At 38.0% G+C, this 21661-nt stretch overlaps 1 protein-coding gene across 1 annotated transcript in view; it reads left to right on the top strand.

Moving 5' to 3' along the window:
• Nucleotides 1-21661, top strand: part of MAP7 (microtubule associated protein 7) — a 159933-nt gene that overhangs the window by 77693 nt on the left and 60579 nt on the right. The window contains exon 2 of the mRNA XM_063096798.1: nt 19036-19134. Within this exon, the coding sequence (XP_062952868.1) occupies nt 19036-19134 (99 nt within the window). The remainder of the gene's footprint in view (nt 1-19035; nt 19135-21661) is intronic.

Below are 21661 nucleotides of genomic sequence, written 5' to 3'. Positions count from 1 at the left end.
TAGAGCGTGGTGGTGGTAACACCAAGGTGGAAAGTTCAAATCCCCGAACAAGCCAGCCACCAAAAAACAAACCAAAAAACCCCGAGTTAATTATGAATTCATCAATATTATGAAATACTGTGAAAAGTAAAACTAACTGTGACTTCATGTGTGCTTGCCCACACATGGTTGACTCTTCTCAGAGCAGTGAGGGAGATTGTTCATGGGACCAGGACAGGTCATCATAAGCCCAAGGACTCTTGTTGCTTCCTCTCATCAGAAAAGAAAAAAAAAAACTTCACCCAACTCAGGCCCTTGGACCACATCTCAGTTACTCTACAAGTAGTCAGCAGATGAATGCGAGTAGCTCTGTTCTCAAGAATGAGCATGCTGAGTGAAAACCACGCAAATTCTGAGGTCAAACCAAGTTAGATTCATACCCTGTGCTAACTGCTTTTTATTCTCTGCCTGTGTTTTTGGTTTTGCATGTGGGTTCTAATTGCCTCCCTTGCCAAGGTGTCTGTAGGAATTAGATGTGCTGTAGGTAAGCTTCTAGCACAGTGCCTGTTATATTAGAGGGGCTTGATAAATGGCTCTCACAGTCACAGCTGCTGCTGTCACGTATATATTTTTCCTCTACAGTAGTTCTGCTATCTTATTTCCTTCTTAAAGCTTGGATTTTATGAGCAGTCTGTTTCTCCTATTTTACCATGTCAGTTATAAGCGTTTTCAGTGGTATTTTGGTGTTGTGGAGTTATTTCTTTTGTTAACTTTACCTCAGGAAACTTTTCTTATTGAGTTAATCTGATACTAAATAAGAGAGCATAGACTCTTTCTAGTAGACCTTGCTAGGCAAAGGTCGAATGAGTATTTAGAAGTAGCACATACTAAATTGTACATTTCTAATTAGAATTTGAAACTCAGTTTTAGGTAATCTAAAAAAGACTTATAATAATCTAAAATGAAAGTATAAAGATTTATAATCAACATTTTGAATATTGGGTGGTATTAGGATGGTTTTTCTACCTTTTATAGTCAGCCTACATTTTTTGCTGAAGTCAAGTTTCATAAAATGGGCTAAGATTTTTTTTCTAATGAAGTAAGAATTGACAAACTTAAAGCTGGTTTACAGTAATTTCATAATCAATAGAAACTAAATGTATTGCCAGCTCATGTTTCGTTGTAGGCTCCTCTGAAATGACTGTGAATTCTGTCCGTATCTTTAAAAATTTAGATGAAACTGTTATTATATGCAGTCTTCGTAGCTAAGTGACCTCAAATTAATGTAAGTCAGATCGATATTGGTATTTTTATAACCCCAGCACAGACAGTACCTGTACTGATTGTTATAAGTAGCAGTGAGTTTAGGGGAAATGCCAACAGGGATCATGTTGGCTGTACACTAAGGGAAGGATTATGCAACATAGCAATATGTCAGCCAACTAAATTCTTAGGTACAAAGCTATTTGGCTTCTGGGCATCTCTGGTATGGGCCAAGGGTCGAGAGATGGAGGTAGGGAAGTCCCCATCCTCTCAGCACAAGAGGTTCCCTCCGGTGCAGGCTTTCCTGAGTGGGCTCCAGACCGTATTCAGTTCGTTTACCAAGGAGTCAAAATGGAGCTGATTGGTCTCTCATCCTGGGAAATCTCACTCTAATGGGAAGCAGGGACACCTCCATCATGGACCACAGTTTGGGAGTCAGTCAGTGGAGGAGGAAGGAAAAGGTCAGGGAGACAGTGCTGTGCTAAAACAGTAAACAATAGAATGTGCCTTCTGTATTATTTCTGCCTTGGGATATAATGTTTCTGACAATGTATTAGTCTGTTTCTGTTGCTTTAAACAAAATACCTGAAACTGAGTGGTTTATAAGAAAACAAAATTTATTGCTTACAGTTTTGGAGGATGGGAAGTCCACAGTCCAGGGAACACTTATGGTGAGGGTTCTCTTTGGTAGTTGCTTTACACTAATGCAGAGGTCTCGCATTGTAGAAAATAGTGGAGCACAGAGAGCAAGAGACCAACCTCTCCATTCACTCTCCTATTAGAGCCCTCAGAACCATGCCCCTGACCATTTTTAATCCATTCACTATGACAAGGTCTTACAATCTAATCACCTCTTCAAGGCCCCACATTTTAATTACCATAATAGGATTTCCCACCCTCTTAATAGTCACGAGAATTAAGTTTTGGGGGGACATTCAGCCCAAGGCACACACAACAATATACATCATTGCAAAACATTTTTCTTTGTTATGGAGCTGATATTCTACCAGGTACACAAGTGAAATTCTAAGCATCCAAGAGGGCTCCAGAAATTCATCTGTTTAACCCACCAAGTCTAGCCCAGCCCAGCTCATGTATAGGTGGATAAAAAATCTGCCTTGGGCTGGTCGGTTAGCTCAGTTGGTTAAAAAGCATGGTGTTGATAACACCATGGTCCAGGGTTCAATCCTTGTTACCAGCCAGCTGCCAAAAAAAAATGGAAGTCTGCCTGAAGGATGAAGATGATACATAAAATGGATCCCATCTGTATTTCTAACTCCATGTATGGTGGAATTATATCTTCATGTCTCTAATGCTCAATAGCTGAGACTGATCTATTATTATAGAGGATAGATAGTAATGCAGCAAAATGTTGTCTATAACTGGTTGTCCAATGCAAAGACCTAGATAATCATCTTTTAATATGGTCACATTAATTTGACTGCTCTGAAGGCCAGCATCCACGTATTACTTTAATGTAATTTTTTATTATTAGGATCAATTTGGGGGATTAGAGAAAGAGAATGTAAATTTCCCTTGTGTGAAGCACAACTTTCACTAATGACACTGGCATTAGCCATTCCTTGAATCTTTTCTGTTCTTCAGAGAAGGCTTCGAAGTGCCATAAATACTTATCGACAGTGTTTTCAGATGATTTTTTTTTAAATGTCACCTTTTAGACATGCAAAATGGAATTTTTGTCAAACATTCAGTTAAACATCACTATAGTTTTGCTACTGAATATTTGCTACAGAGTCAAGTTCAGCCTGCCAGAAAATCTTACCTAAAGAAAATTGGATAGCTGATCCAAAAGTACTAATTGAGGAACATAGATATGAATAATTAAAGACAAGATAAACTATTCTAAGATAATTTTTAAATCTAAATGACTAATTATACTTCTTTATTAAATGAACTGCCTTTCTCAACTAACTCTAAAATATGATCACCTATGGTCCTTACTTTATACATGTTTGCTGGACTAAATGTAGTATTTTTTTTAAATAGTAATTCCCAATAATAAATGGGTTGTGCTTCAGAAGTTCATTTATATATTAGCTGTTTGAAAACTGAAACACATTCACCTTATAAAAATATTGCACATGCAACTGATAACACACAAAAGCCTATATAACCTATTATACTTCAAAAAGTTCGTGGAAAAGTGAAATTAGGAGATAATACAAATGTTTCCATGAACTTTTTGAAGCCCCCATGTATACTAATGTTGTCATAGAACTGTGAAAAATATGTATGGAGTTATTCAACTTTCATTAAACAAGCTGGCCAGTTAGCTCAGTTGGTTAGAATGTGGTGCTGATAACACCAGGGTGAAGGGTTCAGATCCCTGTACCGGCCAGCCACCCCCTCCAAAATAAATGTTATTGAACATTTATTCTGTTCCAGTGGTACAATAAGGGTTGACCAGTTACCTCAGTTGGTTAGAGTGTGGTGCTGATAACTCCAAAGTCCAGAGTTTAACCCCTCTATTGGCCAGCCACCAAAAAAAAAAAAAAAAAAAAGTACAGTGATATACCCTCAAATTGCTCATAATCTACCATTTCTAAGGCACATTTTCTCTCTCTCCCAAACCCTTCTCCCCACCTTTGTCCTCACCCAAGTCCATTTTTTTTTCTTCCTTAGTCTAGCTGGAGACCAAACTCAGTATCAGAACTTCTCCCTACCTTACTATTTACAGAGAGCACACACCCTTTCGAAATTTTTCTAGGGTTTTCCACTTCTGTAAAACAAAGGAGGTAGGATAACAAGTTTCTTGAGGTTTGGGGCTTATGCTTCATTTGTAAACCAAAAAAAAAGAAAAAAAAAACATATTGTATCATTCATACTTGGAATACTCCTAATACATCAAGGAAAAGTGGCAGGTTTGAGCATTTCATTTCTAATGAAATGTGAGATTGCTCATATTTCATTGGAAAGCTCAGACAGTTCTTTAGACATCTTCCTTTCTAACAATGACTCCACTACAACTTTGAACACACAGCTGATTGTCTAGGAACAGGTTCTTGGATTAAGAACAGGGTGGGAAACAGGCCAGGCAAGTGACCAGTCCCCAGCTCCTTGGGATAGAAGGAGAGCAGTTCCATTTTTCTCCACCTCCACTTAGTCATCGTTGGCTTTTTTCCTTCTTCTAAGAGGAGCCACTTAGTCATCGTTGGCTTTTTTCCTTCTTCTAAGAGGAGCTACCTATCTGATTTATCTTCTTAATCTCCCTCACCCTCCTTCTGGATTCTCCTACTACTCTAGCAACCATCCCCAAAATGGACGTTGTAACGTGAGAAAGAGTCACATAAAATGCATTCCCAAAGAATTTAGAAGAAAAGAGTTTATCTGCTTAGTTTGGCTTAGCTCTTTATGACCCCAAAGGACCTATATCTTAGGCAGTTTTAGAATTTGTAATTGCGTTCTCATTTGAATGGACGCAGCACACTTTCAATGAATATACTGATTGAATGTAAGCATAAAGTTGCGGTTTATAGACCCAGTTGCCCTGAGTGCTCACTTAGGGCCTGCTCAGACTGGCCTGTGAAAAGCTTTCCTTCTAGCCTGGGATCGTTTGCCAGGTTGTGGCGCCTGCCACACAGTCATCTTTGTGCTTTTGAGAGTTGGCAGAACTTGTAAAACCACTCTCTTATTTTGGTGTTTTACAGATTGGGATCCTTTCCTTTTGTTTGTTTTGTTTTCATTTGTTGCTACATTTAGATATTCAATAGGGTCCAAAATTTGAGAATCTCCCATTTGAGGACGTTTTGAGAGTGGCAAATTAAAGAGCTTGAACAGCTCAAATAAAGTGCCACGTCTAGTAGAAAGATGATAGATCAGAATGTGATTTGGGTTTTTTGTTGTTGTTGTTGTTGTTTTTCCAGAATGTGTTTTAAATCTTCCTTTTTCTTTCCTACATATGGCTGAATACGTTATTATTTAAATCCCTTTTTCTTGGCCTGAACTGAGTTGTTACTCTGAGCATACCAAAATCCTTGCTTCGTTACATTTTTTTGCACTCAAGGACAATAGTCTTAATTTCAAGGATATTTCAAAAAGTTCACGGAAAAATAGAATTAAAAGATAATATGAATCTTTCCATTAACTTTTTGAAGTACCCTCATATTTAATAGATCCAAATATATTTTCAGACCACAAACCACATACCCATGAAAGTCACTAGCAGTTTGAGTTCTAATATAGCATCTTTACAGAGAACGTAAGGTGGGAGAGTCTGTGCTGTCCGCCGCTGTGGGCAGCATTGGCTGCCTTCACCAGTTTATCATGCCATCTTGCATCAGAGAAAGGCACGGCTTCAGTTTTCTGCTCTTCTCGGCACTCCCTGACTTAACAGCCACCTGATTCTGGCTGTGAAGCAGTCATGAAGGTGGCCAGGAAGTGTTCTTCCACCTTTTTGCTTCACTACTCCATTTCCAATGCAGAGAAGGTGCCAGAGAAGCAATTCAGGTCCAGCCCAGCCCATGTTGTTCTCTCATCAGAGTTGGCAGAAGCCACAGCTTGAACCAATGCAGGTTTGGTCTGCAAAGCTGAGATGGGAAGAAACAGAAAATGTATCCACAGGGAACAAACCTAGCTTTTCAGCTTCTGATTCAATCCTAATATTGTGATTCCTTGGAGATTCTTTTGTGATTCCTGTCAGACTGGCAGAAGCAGAGGCCTAAAATGTAAGCGTAATATACCAGCTCTGGGAGCAAGGGATCAATCAGGTGCAGGTGTTGATATAGGAAGGTAAATAATAGGGCTGTGGTCTCACATGTCAATGAAGATTCAATAGAGAGTTTAAAGAGAAGATGAGATCCAGAATATCTGATTACTGTAGCTGTGTATTGGAAATGGTGATATGCACTGCAGTGAAAGAAGGAACTTGAAAAATAGGCCAACTAAGATAGATTGCCAAATGAGAAAAGAAAGGGATCCTTTATTCTTCTGTAAACAGCGATGATGTTCTGCATAAAGTACGTAGTAAACAGCATGATGTTCTGCATAAATAAAGCATGAGGGTGCTTCAAAAAAATTATGGAAAAATGTAATTAAAAGATAGTGTGAATCTTTCCATGAACTTTTTGAAGACCCCTCATAAATATGTATATAGAATTTTTTCCCCCCAGAAAGTAAGGAGAGGCTTTTACTTTTCATTGTAGACCTTTTTATACTATTTGAATTTCCTAATCATGTCATAGACATTCTTTTTAAAGATAAAAGGAATAAATGTGTTCTCTGGAAGATGGAATTATATGGGCCTTTAAAATTTTTATAGTCAGCTGAGATTACCAGAAGTGGAAAAGGGGGAGGGGATAAGGGAGGAATTGATAAAGGGCTACAAAAAGCAGTAACATTGTATAATATTGAATACACTAATTATCCTGATTTGAGCATCACATATTGCCCATAGATATTGATATGCAACTCTGTACCTCACTGACCTGTGCAATCAATTATATTTCAATTAAAAAGTTTTTTATCTTCATATACTTTCTGTAGTATAGTAAAGCTAATAGATGTTATTTTTAAAAGTAAAATTAAGCTAAGTCAATTGAAACTTTTACTTTCATTTCTTTTTATGAGCAATTGCACAATTAATACTGATCTGATATTATGGATGTATTTATAGAATAGCTGATAGCGAAGGTGATGTCGTCCTATAACCAACCTGTGAGTTGTAGTTAATAAACAATTGCGTGTAGGGCTTTAGAATACTTGCTGGTTGAGGAAAACTGTGGCTCGGGAATTATTAAGAGCTATTCCAGATGACCAGATTTGCTCTGAGATTCTTTTCAGAAATCCACTGGCTTCTAAGGTGTTTGAATTCCTGTGGAACTGATTTCTATAACAAATGTTGTTAAAACCTTGATATGGCATCTCACACTCATTCTTTCTCCTGACTTTGCTCCTCCTGCTATTTTCAAAATTAAAGCTGATCTGCTTTAATAGGATGAACCAGAACCTGTTTGCTTTCTGACTTCTAGAAGAAATTAGAATATATAAGATTCATGATGCACAAATGAAGGAGGTACTGAAATAGGAAATACTGCAGAGCACTTCATTGTGCGGAGCCTGCTTGTGAATGCCTTGAATGAAAGGCCATTATCTAAGACACAATATATAAGATTTTTTATTTTTATTTTTTTGATGGCTGGCCAGTATGGGGATCTGAACCCTTGACCTTGGTGTTATGACACCACACTCGAACCAACTGAGCTAACTGGCCAGCCCAGTATATGAGATATTTTTATCATCAAACCACCACCTAGTTTTGAATGCATTGTTTTTCCCTTCTAGTTCCTGTGTTCGCCTCTATGGCCTTTTATTATCTCCCCCCCCCACACACACACACTTAATATTAAATTCTCCACCCTTTCTGGATCTCACTCACCTCCAAGGCCCACTAGAGCTTCATTTCCAGCCATTCAGTCATGTCTGGCCAGGAATGGAGGGTTCATTGTTGGGGAATAGAGGAACTGGAAGCTAGAAAGGTGAGCTGGAGCAAAATTTTGGAAAAACATTTGTAAGACTAAGGTGCTTGGACTTCATTCTGTAGTCAGTGGGAACTCTGTTTTAGTTTAGGGATTATTTTTAATTGTGAGAAAAGAATCCCCCAAAACAATGATTTAAACAAATTAGGAGTTTTCTTTTTTCTTACCTACTGGAAACAAGGAAGTGAACAGGTGCTGGTACTGGTCCAGCAGCTAGAAGATGTCAGGGCCAGGTCTCTGTTACTCCCTTGGCCTTTCCCTCATGATAGCTTCCTGGTTACCCAGGGGATGCTCTGCCTGGAGCCTCGCATCCATATTCAATGCAGGAAGGAAGAGAGGGGGAAGAGTATACAGGTGCAGGTCACCTGAGTGTGCTTTGCCTTAAGCAACATTACTGCAAACCCCACCTAACAACATCAGTTTTCAAGGTATTGGCCAGGACTATGTCCCATGGCCAGTCAGGATTCTGTTAGAGTAGAGGCATCAGAGGGTGGGTATTCATTGGGTAACCAGCATGGGTGATATAGCCCCTTCCCTGTGCAAACTTACAGTATGGATTTCCAAGAGAGAAATTTTGCATCAAGCATTTCTCAAATTGTTTTTATTATAGGGCACATTTTTTTGTCTTGCCTCTCATGTGACTATCAGTATTTAGAACTTATGGAAACAGAAATTCTGAAGTGTTGTAAGATTGAATGAAATCAAATACTAGGCAGTATGGGGCAGATTAGGGTACAGTAAAAGACAAAGAAATATGAGGAGTTAGGAATAGCTGGTAAAGACTTTATGAGAAAGAGACTTGATCTGGACTCTGATAAATGGATTGATTCTGTGTGTTACTATGATGGTGGATACGTGTCATTATACATTTATGAAAACCAGGGTTCACTCTTGTACATTCTACTGGTTTTCATAAATGTATAATGACACGTATCCACCATCATAGTAACACACAGAATCAATCCATGGATTGCAAAGAAATGTGAATGTAATTTAAATCCTATGAATATTAGTTGACTGAATTTGGTCATGTATGTAATGCTCCAGAATATTAATAATTAATCATTCCTCCTCTATAGAAAATAATAGTGAAATACTTCGAATTTTCTTGTGTAAACTTTATAAAATTCAAGAGGACTAAGTGGTAAGCACTGAAAGGTTAAGTTTACCTCAATTCATTTCAGGTAACCACTGAGTATTTAGCATAAGGTTGTTTAAAATTATGGGCCAACCCATTCTCACCATGCTCTCCTATGCTGTAGTCATTTCTTCTTCTGTGACCTTGTTCTTTTTCCCCTAACTGGAATACCAGCCTCACCGTGTCTCTAACTATTTAAATCCAATCTTTTTTTTCTCTCTCTTTTTTGAGAGGAATTTTACGTTCACAGAAAAACTGAAAGGCACAAAAATAAACACTCTTTCCCACCCCCTGCCCCCATACATGTATAGCCTCCCCATTATCAACCTCCCCTACCAGAGTGGTAGGTTTGTAATAACTGATGAACCTACACTGAGACATCACCATCACCCAAAGTCCATTCGCATTTCTTTGCAAAACTGATATTTAAAATATAGTCCACTGTTTATTTGAGATTATTTCTAACAACAGGACATTTTCTACTTTGATCATTTTATTTTGCATTTAAGTATGAAAGCATTTCTATTTTGTGGCCAGTAGTAATCATTTTGTAAAATACTGGTATTAGCCATTTAGTTTTCCTTGAAATCATTATCCTATTGAAGTAAAACAACCTCTTTCAGTTGGTTACTTTAATTAAACAAAGTACAATAAATTGAGTTCTAATTATTTTTCGTTTCCAAGTTATTTAAATAGTTTCTTCTAATTACACATTAAGTTTAATTGAATTGGGTCTCATTTGATCAACATCATAACCAGCTGTTGCAATTTAGATGGGTAACTACAATCTCTGGCTTATCATTTCTCAGAATAACTGGAAATTTTTAATGTAGTTAGACTTTTTCCCCCTTTTGTGTACTTTGGCCTGTACTTTGCTTAGTCATAAATATTGTTTGTATTGGGGGGCAGGGTTTATTTGTATAGCAGCTAGCACTGTGATGGTGATAAGTCACCAGGAGAGTAAGTCACTCATGGGGATGAAAGGCTTGCTTTTTAATCTGGTTTATATAAATGCAAATGGAAAATGAAGCATTTTCTATTCTGCTTTTAATGTTGCTATCCCACCGAAGGAAAGTTTTTGTTTATTTTATTTATTCTTTTTTTAGATAAAAGCCTATTTGGTTGAATTTAAAGAGTGTAATTTTTATTTTTGTCAGCTAAATGTATCAACACAATGTGGATCAGGATCTGCTTTTTAGTGGTAAATAAAATATCTTTGTGGGTGATTCCCCATAGTTCCTGCAAAATACATTGAACATGTGTGTTTCTGAAATATGCTATTCCTCATGTTCAGCTAAGGTGGATGTTTGTTTGGCTTTGTAACAAAGAGATGATCAAAACAAATTTATTAAGTTGCTTTGGGGAAAGGTTGGGGTTTATGAATCTCTCAAGGCTGAAATGCTTGTCTTGTAGCCTTTCTGATGCTGTCAGCAGAGGCTGTAACGTGCATGTGCTCTTCTCCAGGCAGTAGAGGCAATATTCTGTTGTGTTTGGAGAGTGTCACTCTTATTCCTAAAATACTCACTGTAAGTGATACCAGGCAGACCTTTCTATTATGTGGCTGCAAAAAGTCATTTGATTTTGAGTCTTGCCTGATATAATGTTGAAACCATCCTAAAATAACTTTTCTTTTCTGACATGAAGTAGATGTGACCTTGATCTGACAACTCTTTTGATCACCTTTTCTTTACAATCTTAGCAGTTATCAAAAAATATGAAAATATATTGTTTTTCTTTTTACTCATCTTGTCATTAATCCTTTTTTTAATCTGGGCTTTTACCACAATTTGCCACAGGGCACACAGTCTATCTTCTATCCCTCTCTTGCTTCCTTCTTCAAGCATATATACATTGTGACATATGTGCCAGACGGTGTGCTAAACACTAGAGACATGGAGATTGTATGGGTGCCAGGTTTGGCATCTTTCTTCAAGTTGCTCTGGTCAAGTGGAAAATTTTCATAGATCTGCACCTGGCCAAAGGTCAAAGACTAAATGTTGCATTTACTTGGAGACTATGTTTCTTTAAGCTCAGAATATGATGGCTGTGATTAGACATCAACTCTCTGGAGACAAACAACTAGCCCACTCCTTATCCCTTAGTAATATTTTGGTAAACTGTTTTGGTTTTATCTCTCACTGTTATTTACGTGATAGATATATCTTTCCTATCAGGTGTAAGTTAGCAAAAAAATGGACTTTTTTTTTTTTTTTTTTTTTAGAAAAAGTACTGGTTGTGTCAATATTTTTATCATCTCACGTATAGACTTTGACATTTCAATGCAACTGCCTCTACTTCTTTTTGGAAGATGAAGCATTATAAATTATTAATAAAAGGGCTGGCTGGTTAGCTAAGTTGGTTAGAGCACAGCCTTGTAACACCTAGGTCATGAGTTAAGATCCCCACTGGCCAGCTTTCAAAAGAATAAACACCTGTGTGTCTGTCCCATTCCTCATGCCTTAGTGTCGGTTTTGAAAATAAGGAGTGATGCCTATAGTAGTTTCTGTCCCCATATATCACCTAACTGTACACAGTGTTGGATTGTATTTATAAAATCAGTGTCTTTTTGTTGTGTTTGTACTATCTCGGTATTGAACAGATTTCTTTGTCTTTTGGTTAAATGTCATTTTTCATCACTGTTTTAGTCAGTTTTGTGTTGCTATAACAGAATTACCTGAGACTGGGTAATTTATAAAGAAGAGAGGTTTATTTGGCTTAACGATTCTGGGACAGCTGCATCTGGCACAGGCCTCAGGCTGCTTCTACTCATGGCTGAAAGTGGCAGGCAGCAGGAACAAGCAATCACATAGCAAGAGGAAGCAAGAGAGAGAGAGAAGGTGCCAGGGTCTTTTAAACAATCAGCTCTCGCAGGAACTAATAGAATGAGAACTCAGTCAGTACCCCTCCTCCACCAGGGAGAGCCTGAATCCATCCATGAGGGATCCACCCCCGTGACTCAATCAGTTTCCAACACTGCCACATTGGGGCTCAAATTTCCACATGAGTTTTGGAGGGGACAACACATCCAAACTACATCAATCACTGTCATAATTTTTTTTTTTAATTTCCATAATGAAGAGATAGAGAAATCAGGAAGTGACTTTTTCAGTCCCTGTCATTATTGCTGAATGAGCTCCCCCGAAATTTTAAAGTCTCCACACATTCTTACTGTCTTCTAATGCAGTCTACTGTAGCCAACAAGTCATAACTTTTTGTTCTATATGAACAGCTTGAAATGCAAAGAAAAAGTAAATCTTAATTGTTTCTATCAGCACAATAAAGAGGATGCTGTGTATGACTCAGATATACTTTATTATCAAATGGTCCTATGTAGTTGTATTTGTTTTTGCTACAAGAAACGAGCAATAGAGTGTTGACTAAATGGTTCAGTGTCCATATTGCTGTGTCAAAATATCAGGTTTAATGTAGCTAGATGTCATGCCATACCATGAAGTGCGTTTATTATGGTATAGAAGGGCTGATTTGACTCTGCACTATTTTTAGTATTCCAGTAACTTCAATTGCCGTGGCACAATACCGTAGGCTTGCATAATGGAGTGGCTGCTTCCCCATCCTGTGATTGTCGGCAGAGATTAATAACACCAATCAGCTTCTACCCACATTTTATCTTCTTGACCTGCCTGCAAAATGGCCTCTAAAAATACATCCCACCTGTTTCTTGACCAGGCACTTATCTTTATCCTACCTGCTGCTCATCCTCCCTGGATTTGGGGTCTGGAGCCCCATTTCCTTAGAAGGCCTACAGGATTTGTAGCAGAGGAGCCCCTGTGTGGTGCTACTCAAGCTGCTCTCAGCCCAGTCTAGGGGGACCATGCTGACTGAACTCTGCCCCTGTTGTTTCTTCAGCTATAGACGCAAGTTTCCCCATATTCATTCATGTCACATGTCACCTTAATGTCAGATAGTTATCTCTTGGTACTTGATAAAGGTAAGTGGAAAAATCTGAATTGTTACTGAATTATACAAGAAAACAGTTCTTAAGATGTCTGTTTTTAGTCCGATTTCCTTTTATTATTTCCTTTAAGATGATAACCTTTTTCAATACATTTCCAGCAGGCTTGTTAGGCTTCACTTTTTTAGGCAGAATCCACTGAAGCTGAAGTAATTCACAGCTAGAATTTCCCTGGATATACTTCGGTGACTTTCCACTGCCTTCATGATAAAGTCCAAACTCTTGGAAATTCAAGGAGGCATTGACCTTAGCCTTTCCTCTTATCGTATTTTCAACTGCCTGCCTTCCTACACCTGCTATTCTGGCTAGCCAGTCCCCTGATTGTCTCATATTTTTTCCCCTTGGTAGTTTTGCTCACTCCATGCCCCAGCAAGGAATATTCTCCACCTTACTCTCCACTTGTCCAGATTCTGTCCGTTCTTCAATATCTTTACCCAGTGACGTTTTCTATCACTGCTACCCCTTGTAGTACCTTCTTCCACCTCTGAATCCTTGCAACACTATCTATAGCATTTATTTGGTTATTAAATCTCTGTGGTTCATTGGTTTTTTAAAAAATTTGAATTGGTCTGTTCTTGCAATCTCATGTTTTTTGCACATTGCCTTCTCCAAAGGATGATAAATATCTTGGAAGTAGATGCTATGTTTTACCATCTTCGTATACTCAGTGCATAACAGTGGCTTACCCACAGGAGTGTCTATAAATGTTTGTTGAAAAAATTATATTTCTGAACCTGGAAGTATGGTGGTTCCATTGATGAAAACAAAGAGGCTGACATCAGGGGTTGGCTTATTTTGTGAGGACATTTAGTTCAGATTTTGACATAGTTTCAAGTGATAGCAGAGATACACAAGTGTATGTTCTCTAGGGGTGGAAGACTGGAGTCCTGAAAAGAGAGCGTATTTGTAAATGCGGACTTGACAGTGATGACACAGAGATAGTACTGCAGGCCATAATAAAAGGTAACTGTCAAGGAAAAGAGATATTACTTGAAATAAGATATCGAAAGCTCCAAAACAAAGTGTATCCTAGAATTAGAGGCAAGAAAAGGAAAAAAAGTAGGAGATCCATTAATCACTAAATATTATTTCCAGTACTGAGCACGGTATCCCACCGAATAGGGTGCTATTTAAATAAATGTGGGTAAGAAGAAAACTGAGGTAATGTGGGAAATAAGATTTGATCATTACTATACAACTTCACACATAATTATGAGAAATTTAAATGAAAGAGAAGCTCTTCATTATGTGGATATTCAGAAAAGTCATTAGGAATTATATGCTTGCCTTATTTCCTTCTGGTTCTAATGCAAATTTCATATATAACATTGGATAAAACATTTAATATCAATGATTCAAATGTTATATTACTATGTATTAGTATTAATGGCATGTGTATTTGAATAAATAAATATGAGGAATAAATATATATGACAATGTGTGAAATAAATATAAGGATAGCAGTCTCAGGCCTGCTATGTTAACTCTTGTCTACACAGATAGATTGAAGCTATTAAATTGAAACATATGAAATTGCTAATATTCAACCATTTTTTACTACAAAAAAAAAGCCATTTCATGTGGTTCAGCATCTAGTTCTGTGTTCTAGGTCACTCTCCCAAAACTGTGACCACAAAGCTATAGGAGTATGTCCTGAGGGCTGTATGTCTACAGAGTCCAATTGAACAGTGTCACAAAGAAACATTTATTCAGAGCTTTTTTGCACTGTTGCTGTTTCCCAGCTCACATTCCATATTTTACTGAAAATAGTGACTTAAATACAGTCCACATATCATCCAGTGAGATTTAAACTCAGGACGGTCCCAAGGTGTAGTTGTAAATGTCTCAGGGCAAGTGTTATGACTAAATTAACAGGTCCTTTGTTGGACACATTATTTTGACCAATTGAGAGAAGGCTCTTCAGTCTCTCTGACCATAGAGCCAAAAGTAGGAACAAAGCTGTGAGAACCCCATGACCCCTATGGGAAGACATTGCAAGGAATGCAGTGAATCCTAGAGGATGTGGACTGTACAGCCATGTTTGTGGCACTTACCAGAACTGCAGAATTTTTACTAGAGGAAGGCTCCAAATGTCTGCTGCCTCTATCTTTTGTTTTAGAGCACATCAGAGAAAGTTGGAGTACCAGACCACAAAGGTGCTTGCCTGTATCCTTCCTCTTGTCTTTACTCCAACACTCTCATATGTGACACTAATGGAATAAAGCTTTCAAGCTAGCAGGAAAATCAATAAAGATTTCATAAGGCTAGCAAAGACTTATTGAGCATTCTAGTAAATGGCTCATTAGTTTTTTTTTTTTTTTTTCGTTTTTTTTTTAATGAAAGAAAATAGATTCAAATAATACTGGAAAGTCACATGAGTAATTTAAAATGGTATTTTTTAAAAATAGGATTTCATGTACCATTTTCAAATTTACTATCTGCTAGTTACCTAGGATTTCCAGATTTTTAACTTTTGGAAATCTGAAAATGAATAAATTCCTGTTTTCATTGTGTTCTTAAGTAGTAAAATTCCCTGCACTGTTTTTTTTAAAACAACTTCTCACAAGATTTTATTTTCATATTATCATAATTAAGGATTTTTTTTAAAGGCTCATATTTACTTAATGTAATGAAGGGCATTAGATCTAAGGAAGCTGTCATCTCTCCAAACCTCAGAAAGACTGATGACTACCTCTTCCTAAACCAGGGTGTACCCTGAAAATCATACCAATAAGTTCAGCCTCCCTCAGGGCCCCAAGGTGGTGAGGTTGTAGCTGAGCTGAAAACCTCTGAAACCAGCGGCTGAGCTGGTCCTTTCTGACACATTGGTCATTTGCACCCCAAGGCCACTGTCACCAAGTTAGCATAGGTTTGCTTTACCTCAAAGCCCTGAGGAAATAGAAACCCTGTTTCCTACATGTGTAGGGAATAGGGAGAAAGCCAAAATGACTTTCTCCCGTTTATTGGGCCTTGCCAAGGGACAGGCCATGAGCTCCTTTCTGTACATTATCTCATTTATTTTCACAACCATAAAACTAAGTGTTTTCCTTCTTCAGAGATGGGGAAATGAAGACTTAGAGAGGTTAAGTGATGTGGTGAGGTTTCACAGCTCATAGACAGCAGAGCCAGGTTTGCTGACTCCAAAACACACAGCTAACCTGCGTGGGTGCTATGAGTGTAGGAAACCCAAGAACTCTGGAAGAGAATGCACAAGTTGGGAGAAAAGGGCCTGAATATTTGTTAAACACCTGCTGTGTGCCAAGCTCCATAGTAGATTCTTAATATACACTTTCTCCATTAATCCTCCAACAACTCTGTGAGTTAGGCAGTATCATCCCGTTTTACCTACTTGGAGAAGTCAAGTAACTTTCTGGTCACTCAGGTAGTAAGTACCAAGGCTTAGGTTTGAACCCAGGTCTGTCTTTTGCTCTTATCATGATATAGTGTTAACCAAAGAAGTTGTTGAAGAAATGTGGACTCTTACAGTGGTGGAAGAGAAAGACTGATGTAAAAGCAGAAAGGTAGCCTGAAAACTTTAGCAGTATATGATCTTGGACTAAATAGCCTGCCAATTTTTAAAAATTATTTTTATTTTACTAAATTTAATCTGTCAGTTTTACATGAACATAGGAAAATTTTAAAATGGATTTAAGTTTGTCTTGTAATGAGCATGTCTCAGAGGGTCTTCTGGGGTAGAAATGAGTTCCTGACATCCAGATGGTAATAAGTAGGCAGATAAACATCTGATGTTCAATTAGGGTGGATCTAGTAAAAGTCAGGTGTAGACAAATTGGCGTTCAAGTAACCAGCCCTCCAGGTGAATTGAAATTTTTTATATTTGAATTTCAGCACAGTAAAGCAAATTACAGCCCCAGAAGGGTGGTGTGGGGGAAGTTTTTATCAGGGCTTATTCAGAAAAGTGACTTGTACTGAAAATGTGTTGGAGTCTTTTTCATCTCCTTCATGGTCTGCTGTTACATAATATTCAGTTAGGGTTGATGTTTGGTGTCAGGACCTGAGGGTACTGAAGAGATTCAATCACCAGAGTAAGATTAAATGAACTGAGTACACCAAGGCAAGAAAGAAATGAATACATTTGAAGTATATTCTAAACCAGTGGTTCTAATTACATTGTAGTTAACTAAAAATAATAAATAGAAGATCCCTAAACATCTTTGCTAATTAAAGCTTTACTTGTTGTGTGCTGGAGGTGGCTGTAAAATAAGAAAATTATATACAAATCACTCCAGATCTCTGTGGCGCTCTACTTCTATCTTTCTTAAGTATTAACTTCTTTATGAGAAGTTTTAAAAAGATTAACTTGCAGAATAAGGGGAAAGGCTGTTCTATCCATAGCGAGCAAGAAAAGTTCCAACTGTACTTAATTTTTGGTCTTTCAGGGATTGCCTCTAAAGTTGTGAGGCGATAGACCAAGACTAACTAGTGTGATGTTCACCCGCTACATGGTGACCGCTGGCCATCTGATGTTGGCAGGTGGGATGCATGCAAAACCAATCACACTCTGACTTCTCCCAGGGCAATGTCAGGGCCTCCCCTGGCTCTACTCATCTTCATTTCCCCTCATCCCTCAGCACAGGTGTGTACGCACTGCGAATTCTCTGGTAAAATTTTCTCAAGTGACAAGGTCCTATTAGAAACTACTGATTGAGGCCGTTTGCTGTTTAATTTTTGATTTGCTATCTGCCCATTCTCCGCTGTATCTTTACAGACCTTTCTCTGCAAAAAAGGCAGAGAGAGTTCTCCTTAAGTGGTAACACTTAAACCAATCAATGTTTGTGTTTGGAGCTATCATTTGAAGCAAATAAATTGTTTAAAACAGCAATTGAAAAACAGCTGTGTACAATACTATTTAGTCTATAATTTTCCACGCTAGCAAATATTATATGTCATTGAAATATAGCCATATTTTAGGGCCAGCCCGTGGCTCACTTGGGAGAGTGTGGTGCTGATAACACCAAGGCCACAGGTTCAGATCCCTATATAGGGATGGCCGGTTAGCTCACTTGGGAGAGCGTAGTGCTGACAACACCAAGTCAAGGTTTAAGATCCCCTTACTGGTCATCTTTAAAAAAAAAAGAAATATAGCCATATTTTGAGATGGACTACGTAGTAAGTCAGAGTAATTAAGAGGGAAAGTGGTACAAGGTAAAGGACAAACCACATAGTACATTCTAGGCCATGGTAGAGATCTTGGTTAGATTTTACTCTAGGTAGGAACAGCATGACGTGTTTTAACAGGATCACTGGCTGCTGAGGTGAGAATAGACGGGAGGGGTTCATGGCAGGATCAGATAGACTAGTTAAGAGGATATTGTAGTCACACAGGGAGAAAGGTCGTAGTAGAGGTGGTAAAAAAAATTTTTTAAGGTAAAGCTGAAAGAGTTCACTAATGGATTGAATGTAGGAAGTGAACAAAGAGAGAAGTCAAGGAAGACTCTGGGGCCTTTTGCTATCAGCTGGAAGCATGGAATAGCCTCAGCTGATGGTGAAGACTGAAGGTGAAGCAAGTTTGGAGGCAAGAAAAATCAAGAGCTTAGTTTTTGACATGATTTCTGTCTGAGACAGTAGCAAACATCCTTTAAACGTCCCTTGAAACTATGCTAAATAAAGTAATACATGTTTTTTTAAAAAGTTTACCTGGACCTGGAGGACCCTATACTTCATGTAACCAGAGAAGTGCCTGCTGTTTCCACCCTTCATTCCTTTCCTAGAAAACATTTCCCTTCCTCTCGTTAATAATCTTTATTGTTGAACTTTTATGGGAGGTTTTTTCCCAAAATCCTAGGAAATTATATCTTCTGGTTCCCTTTTGGTGACCTACTTAGATATGTTCTTGGAATTTTTTCATTCTTAACGTATGAACTTTGTAAGAATGAAGATCAAAGACTTTAGGTTCCAGCCATGCTTGTGCGTGGTTGCTTTATGTGTAAACTGGGACTGCCATGGTGAATGCTCGTCATGGACCCTGTGCCACAACTATAGGATTGGTCACTTGAACTGAGTGTGCTCCTTGAGGGCAGGGGTTGTAACTACCCCATCTTTTCATTTCCTGAATCTAGCCTAGTACTTGATAACAAAGGTTAACAGTAAATGTTGAATAGGTAAATATTTCTGAATAAATTTTAAGAAACTTAATATGTCATTTCTCCTTTGTCTCATTTGTATAGCACCTGACAGCTATAGAGTGCAAGATAAGAAAACTGCCTCCAACCGCCCCTCCTCTGCAATTTCAGGACAAAATACCAACCACTCAGGAAGTAAACCAGGTACAATGCACTGCATTTACTATGGGAAAATGAAAGTTATCTCGAAAGCCTTAAAAGCATGCTGATGAATTGTAAACTGAACAAAACTAGAATTTAGGAGAGGTTCCAGTCCTGCCACTGAAACACATGCTGATCTTGGTTCATATGAGTTTAGGTCTGAGAACCTCTTGAAGCCTTGCTTTTCTTTAAAATGGAGATGCACACACATGGCCTGCTTACCTCTTAGCAGCATTTCACAATGAGACGGTGTATGTGGATGCATTTCTTTACTGTCAAGCAGTGTATAAGAGCTAATAATTGTACTTTCTGTTTGGAATGACAGATATGACACAATTTTTTGTACAGTGTGTACAGCATTTTTGCATATCTCTTTTGTGAATTTTTTCAAAAACCATTTGAAGAAATCTTTACACATAGCAAAGCTGTTTGAGAAATATGCTTTTTTCCCCATTCCCTGGAATGATTGTACACCTACACAGTAATTTCATTTAATAGCCTATGATTCATGGTCTGTTCCAGTGATACAAAGGAAAAAGCAAATTGTCTGTAAACATAATACCAACAATTGAATAGACAGTGCAGTTGCTTCCAGCTTTCCAACAACCATGGTCCTTAGGAGGAATGAATGTATAGTATGATGATAAGAGACAAAGGAAGGTAAAGTTAACTGAATATCCGACAAGGGTCTCGGAAGCCTACTTTGTGCTGCATCCAAGGCCAAAGTCACTCAAGAGTAGTGAATCAACAAGGGAAAATAAAGATGTAAACAACTGGATCTAGCCTCATAGAAAACATTCGTCATTATACTTAGTTTCGTGGGTTTTTTTTCCTCCATGTAGAAAAGGTTTTGACTACAGTAGATAAATCTGGCTTGTGATATAAAGTACTGTTAAAAGTATTGCTTGAGCAGCCATTAGTGGAAAATGATGTGCAGTTTCAATGATGTTTTAATTAGCAGGGTGAGATTTCCCCACTTAGCTTGCCATTTCATTCATTCATTTATCCATCCATCTATTCACCCACCTTCTGGCACCATCTAATATTTTCTAAGTTCTTCTTCTATGCCTGGGAGTGTGAGGGGTACTGTATGAGCAAACTACATGGCCCGTCCTCCTGGAGTTTATTCTAGTGGACCTTCATTCCTTCTAGTCAAGTGAGCATGCCTGTGAAGTAGTTCTTTAACACGAAATCCCCAGTTGTTTTACCGTGAGAATCCAGCATAGCTAAGTCGTTTGTACTGTATTTCTCTGGTTCTCCTCATCCACCATTGCTTCTAATTTCTACCATTCTTTACTGTGCAGTTTGTACTTTCATATCCTGATAACTCATGTAGTCGTCTAGTGTTAGCACCATGAGTGTACTAGGGATGTATTGTTAAATCACATAAATCCCTACCCTCTCATTGACAGTATGTTGGAGTACGACAGTATATGAATAGATCCTAACACAGAACTGCCAGTGTGATGACAGAGGTGTGCACACCGTGTGGAGAGCACAGAGGCCAGAAAATCTCCACCCTGAGGGGCCATCTCTTTATAGAACAATGTGATTTATATTGCTAAAGTCAAGTTAAATGAGGAGACATTTCATTTCTGATTGTGTTTTTCAAGTATCCTTGTGTCTGCCTTTTTGTATAAACAGATAAGCAAATGTATATAAATGGTTCTTAATTTATAAATCACAATGTTATTTAGCTGAATCTCTTCAAAGGATGTGAGATGATACATGTTGGAGGGCAGAGCTTGACTAAAACCTTTTGATTTTATGGGATATGAGTCACAGGAATGTCCACCTAAAGCAGTTGATTTTTTTTTTTTTTTTCTAGAACTTAAAAAGAAGAAAGGAATACAATATTTTGAGTCTTTGGAATATTTTGAGTATTGTCCTAACCAGAAATGCGCATCCTAACCAAATGATTTGTCAGAGTCCCTTTTCTAACCCAGTAAATTGTAGCTAATTTTTTTCCCTCCATTCTTTATCTTCTGATACTTGAAACTCATCAGAAAGCTTCAGAACATCTCTTTAATTTAGAAAACATCTATCCACATTCAAATTGTGACTGTTTTTACATTTAAAACATGTTACATTTAAAACAAGTCCCTCCTGGTGCTTTATAAGTATGGGCACACTGTGTCCCCTGTTGTCCAGGAAGGACCCTTACTCTCAGCGATGAATACTTGAACCCAGGCCAGAAGAGACAGTTGGTAAAGATTTTGATTTGTCCATGTCTGCTAGTTCCTGAAGAAGTGGGAGATGGTTCTTGAGAACTCCATCAGCTACCTACAAATGATTAATAGTATGACCCAATTAAAAGAGAAAATTGCCTTTTTTCCCCGAAGGACCTGAGAAAAACAGAAATTCATTCAGTATAAGTCCCTCTTAATTCCTATTCCTCTGCTACCTCTCACCACAAGTCTTTAAAAGAGCCACTAAAACTTCATTCTACCTCATCCTAAGTAATTTTCCCTCACAGAGGAATAAATGCATGACTCGGAATCTCCCGGCCCGTCTCTGACTGCTACATCAC

The sequence above is a fragment of the Cynocephalus volans genome, chromosome 5 (genome assembly GCF_027409185.1).
Source record: "Cynocephalus volans isolate mCynVol1 chromosome 5, mCynVol1.pri, whole genome shotgun sequence".
NCBI classification, from domain to species: Eukaryota; Metazoa; Chordata; class Mammalia; order Dermoptera; family Cynocephalidae; genus Cynocephalus; species Cynocephalus volans.
Note: the sequence above shows the minus strand (reverse complement) of the source record. Positions and strands in the feature narration are given on the sequence as shown.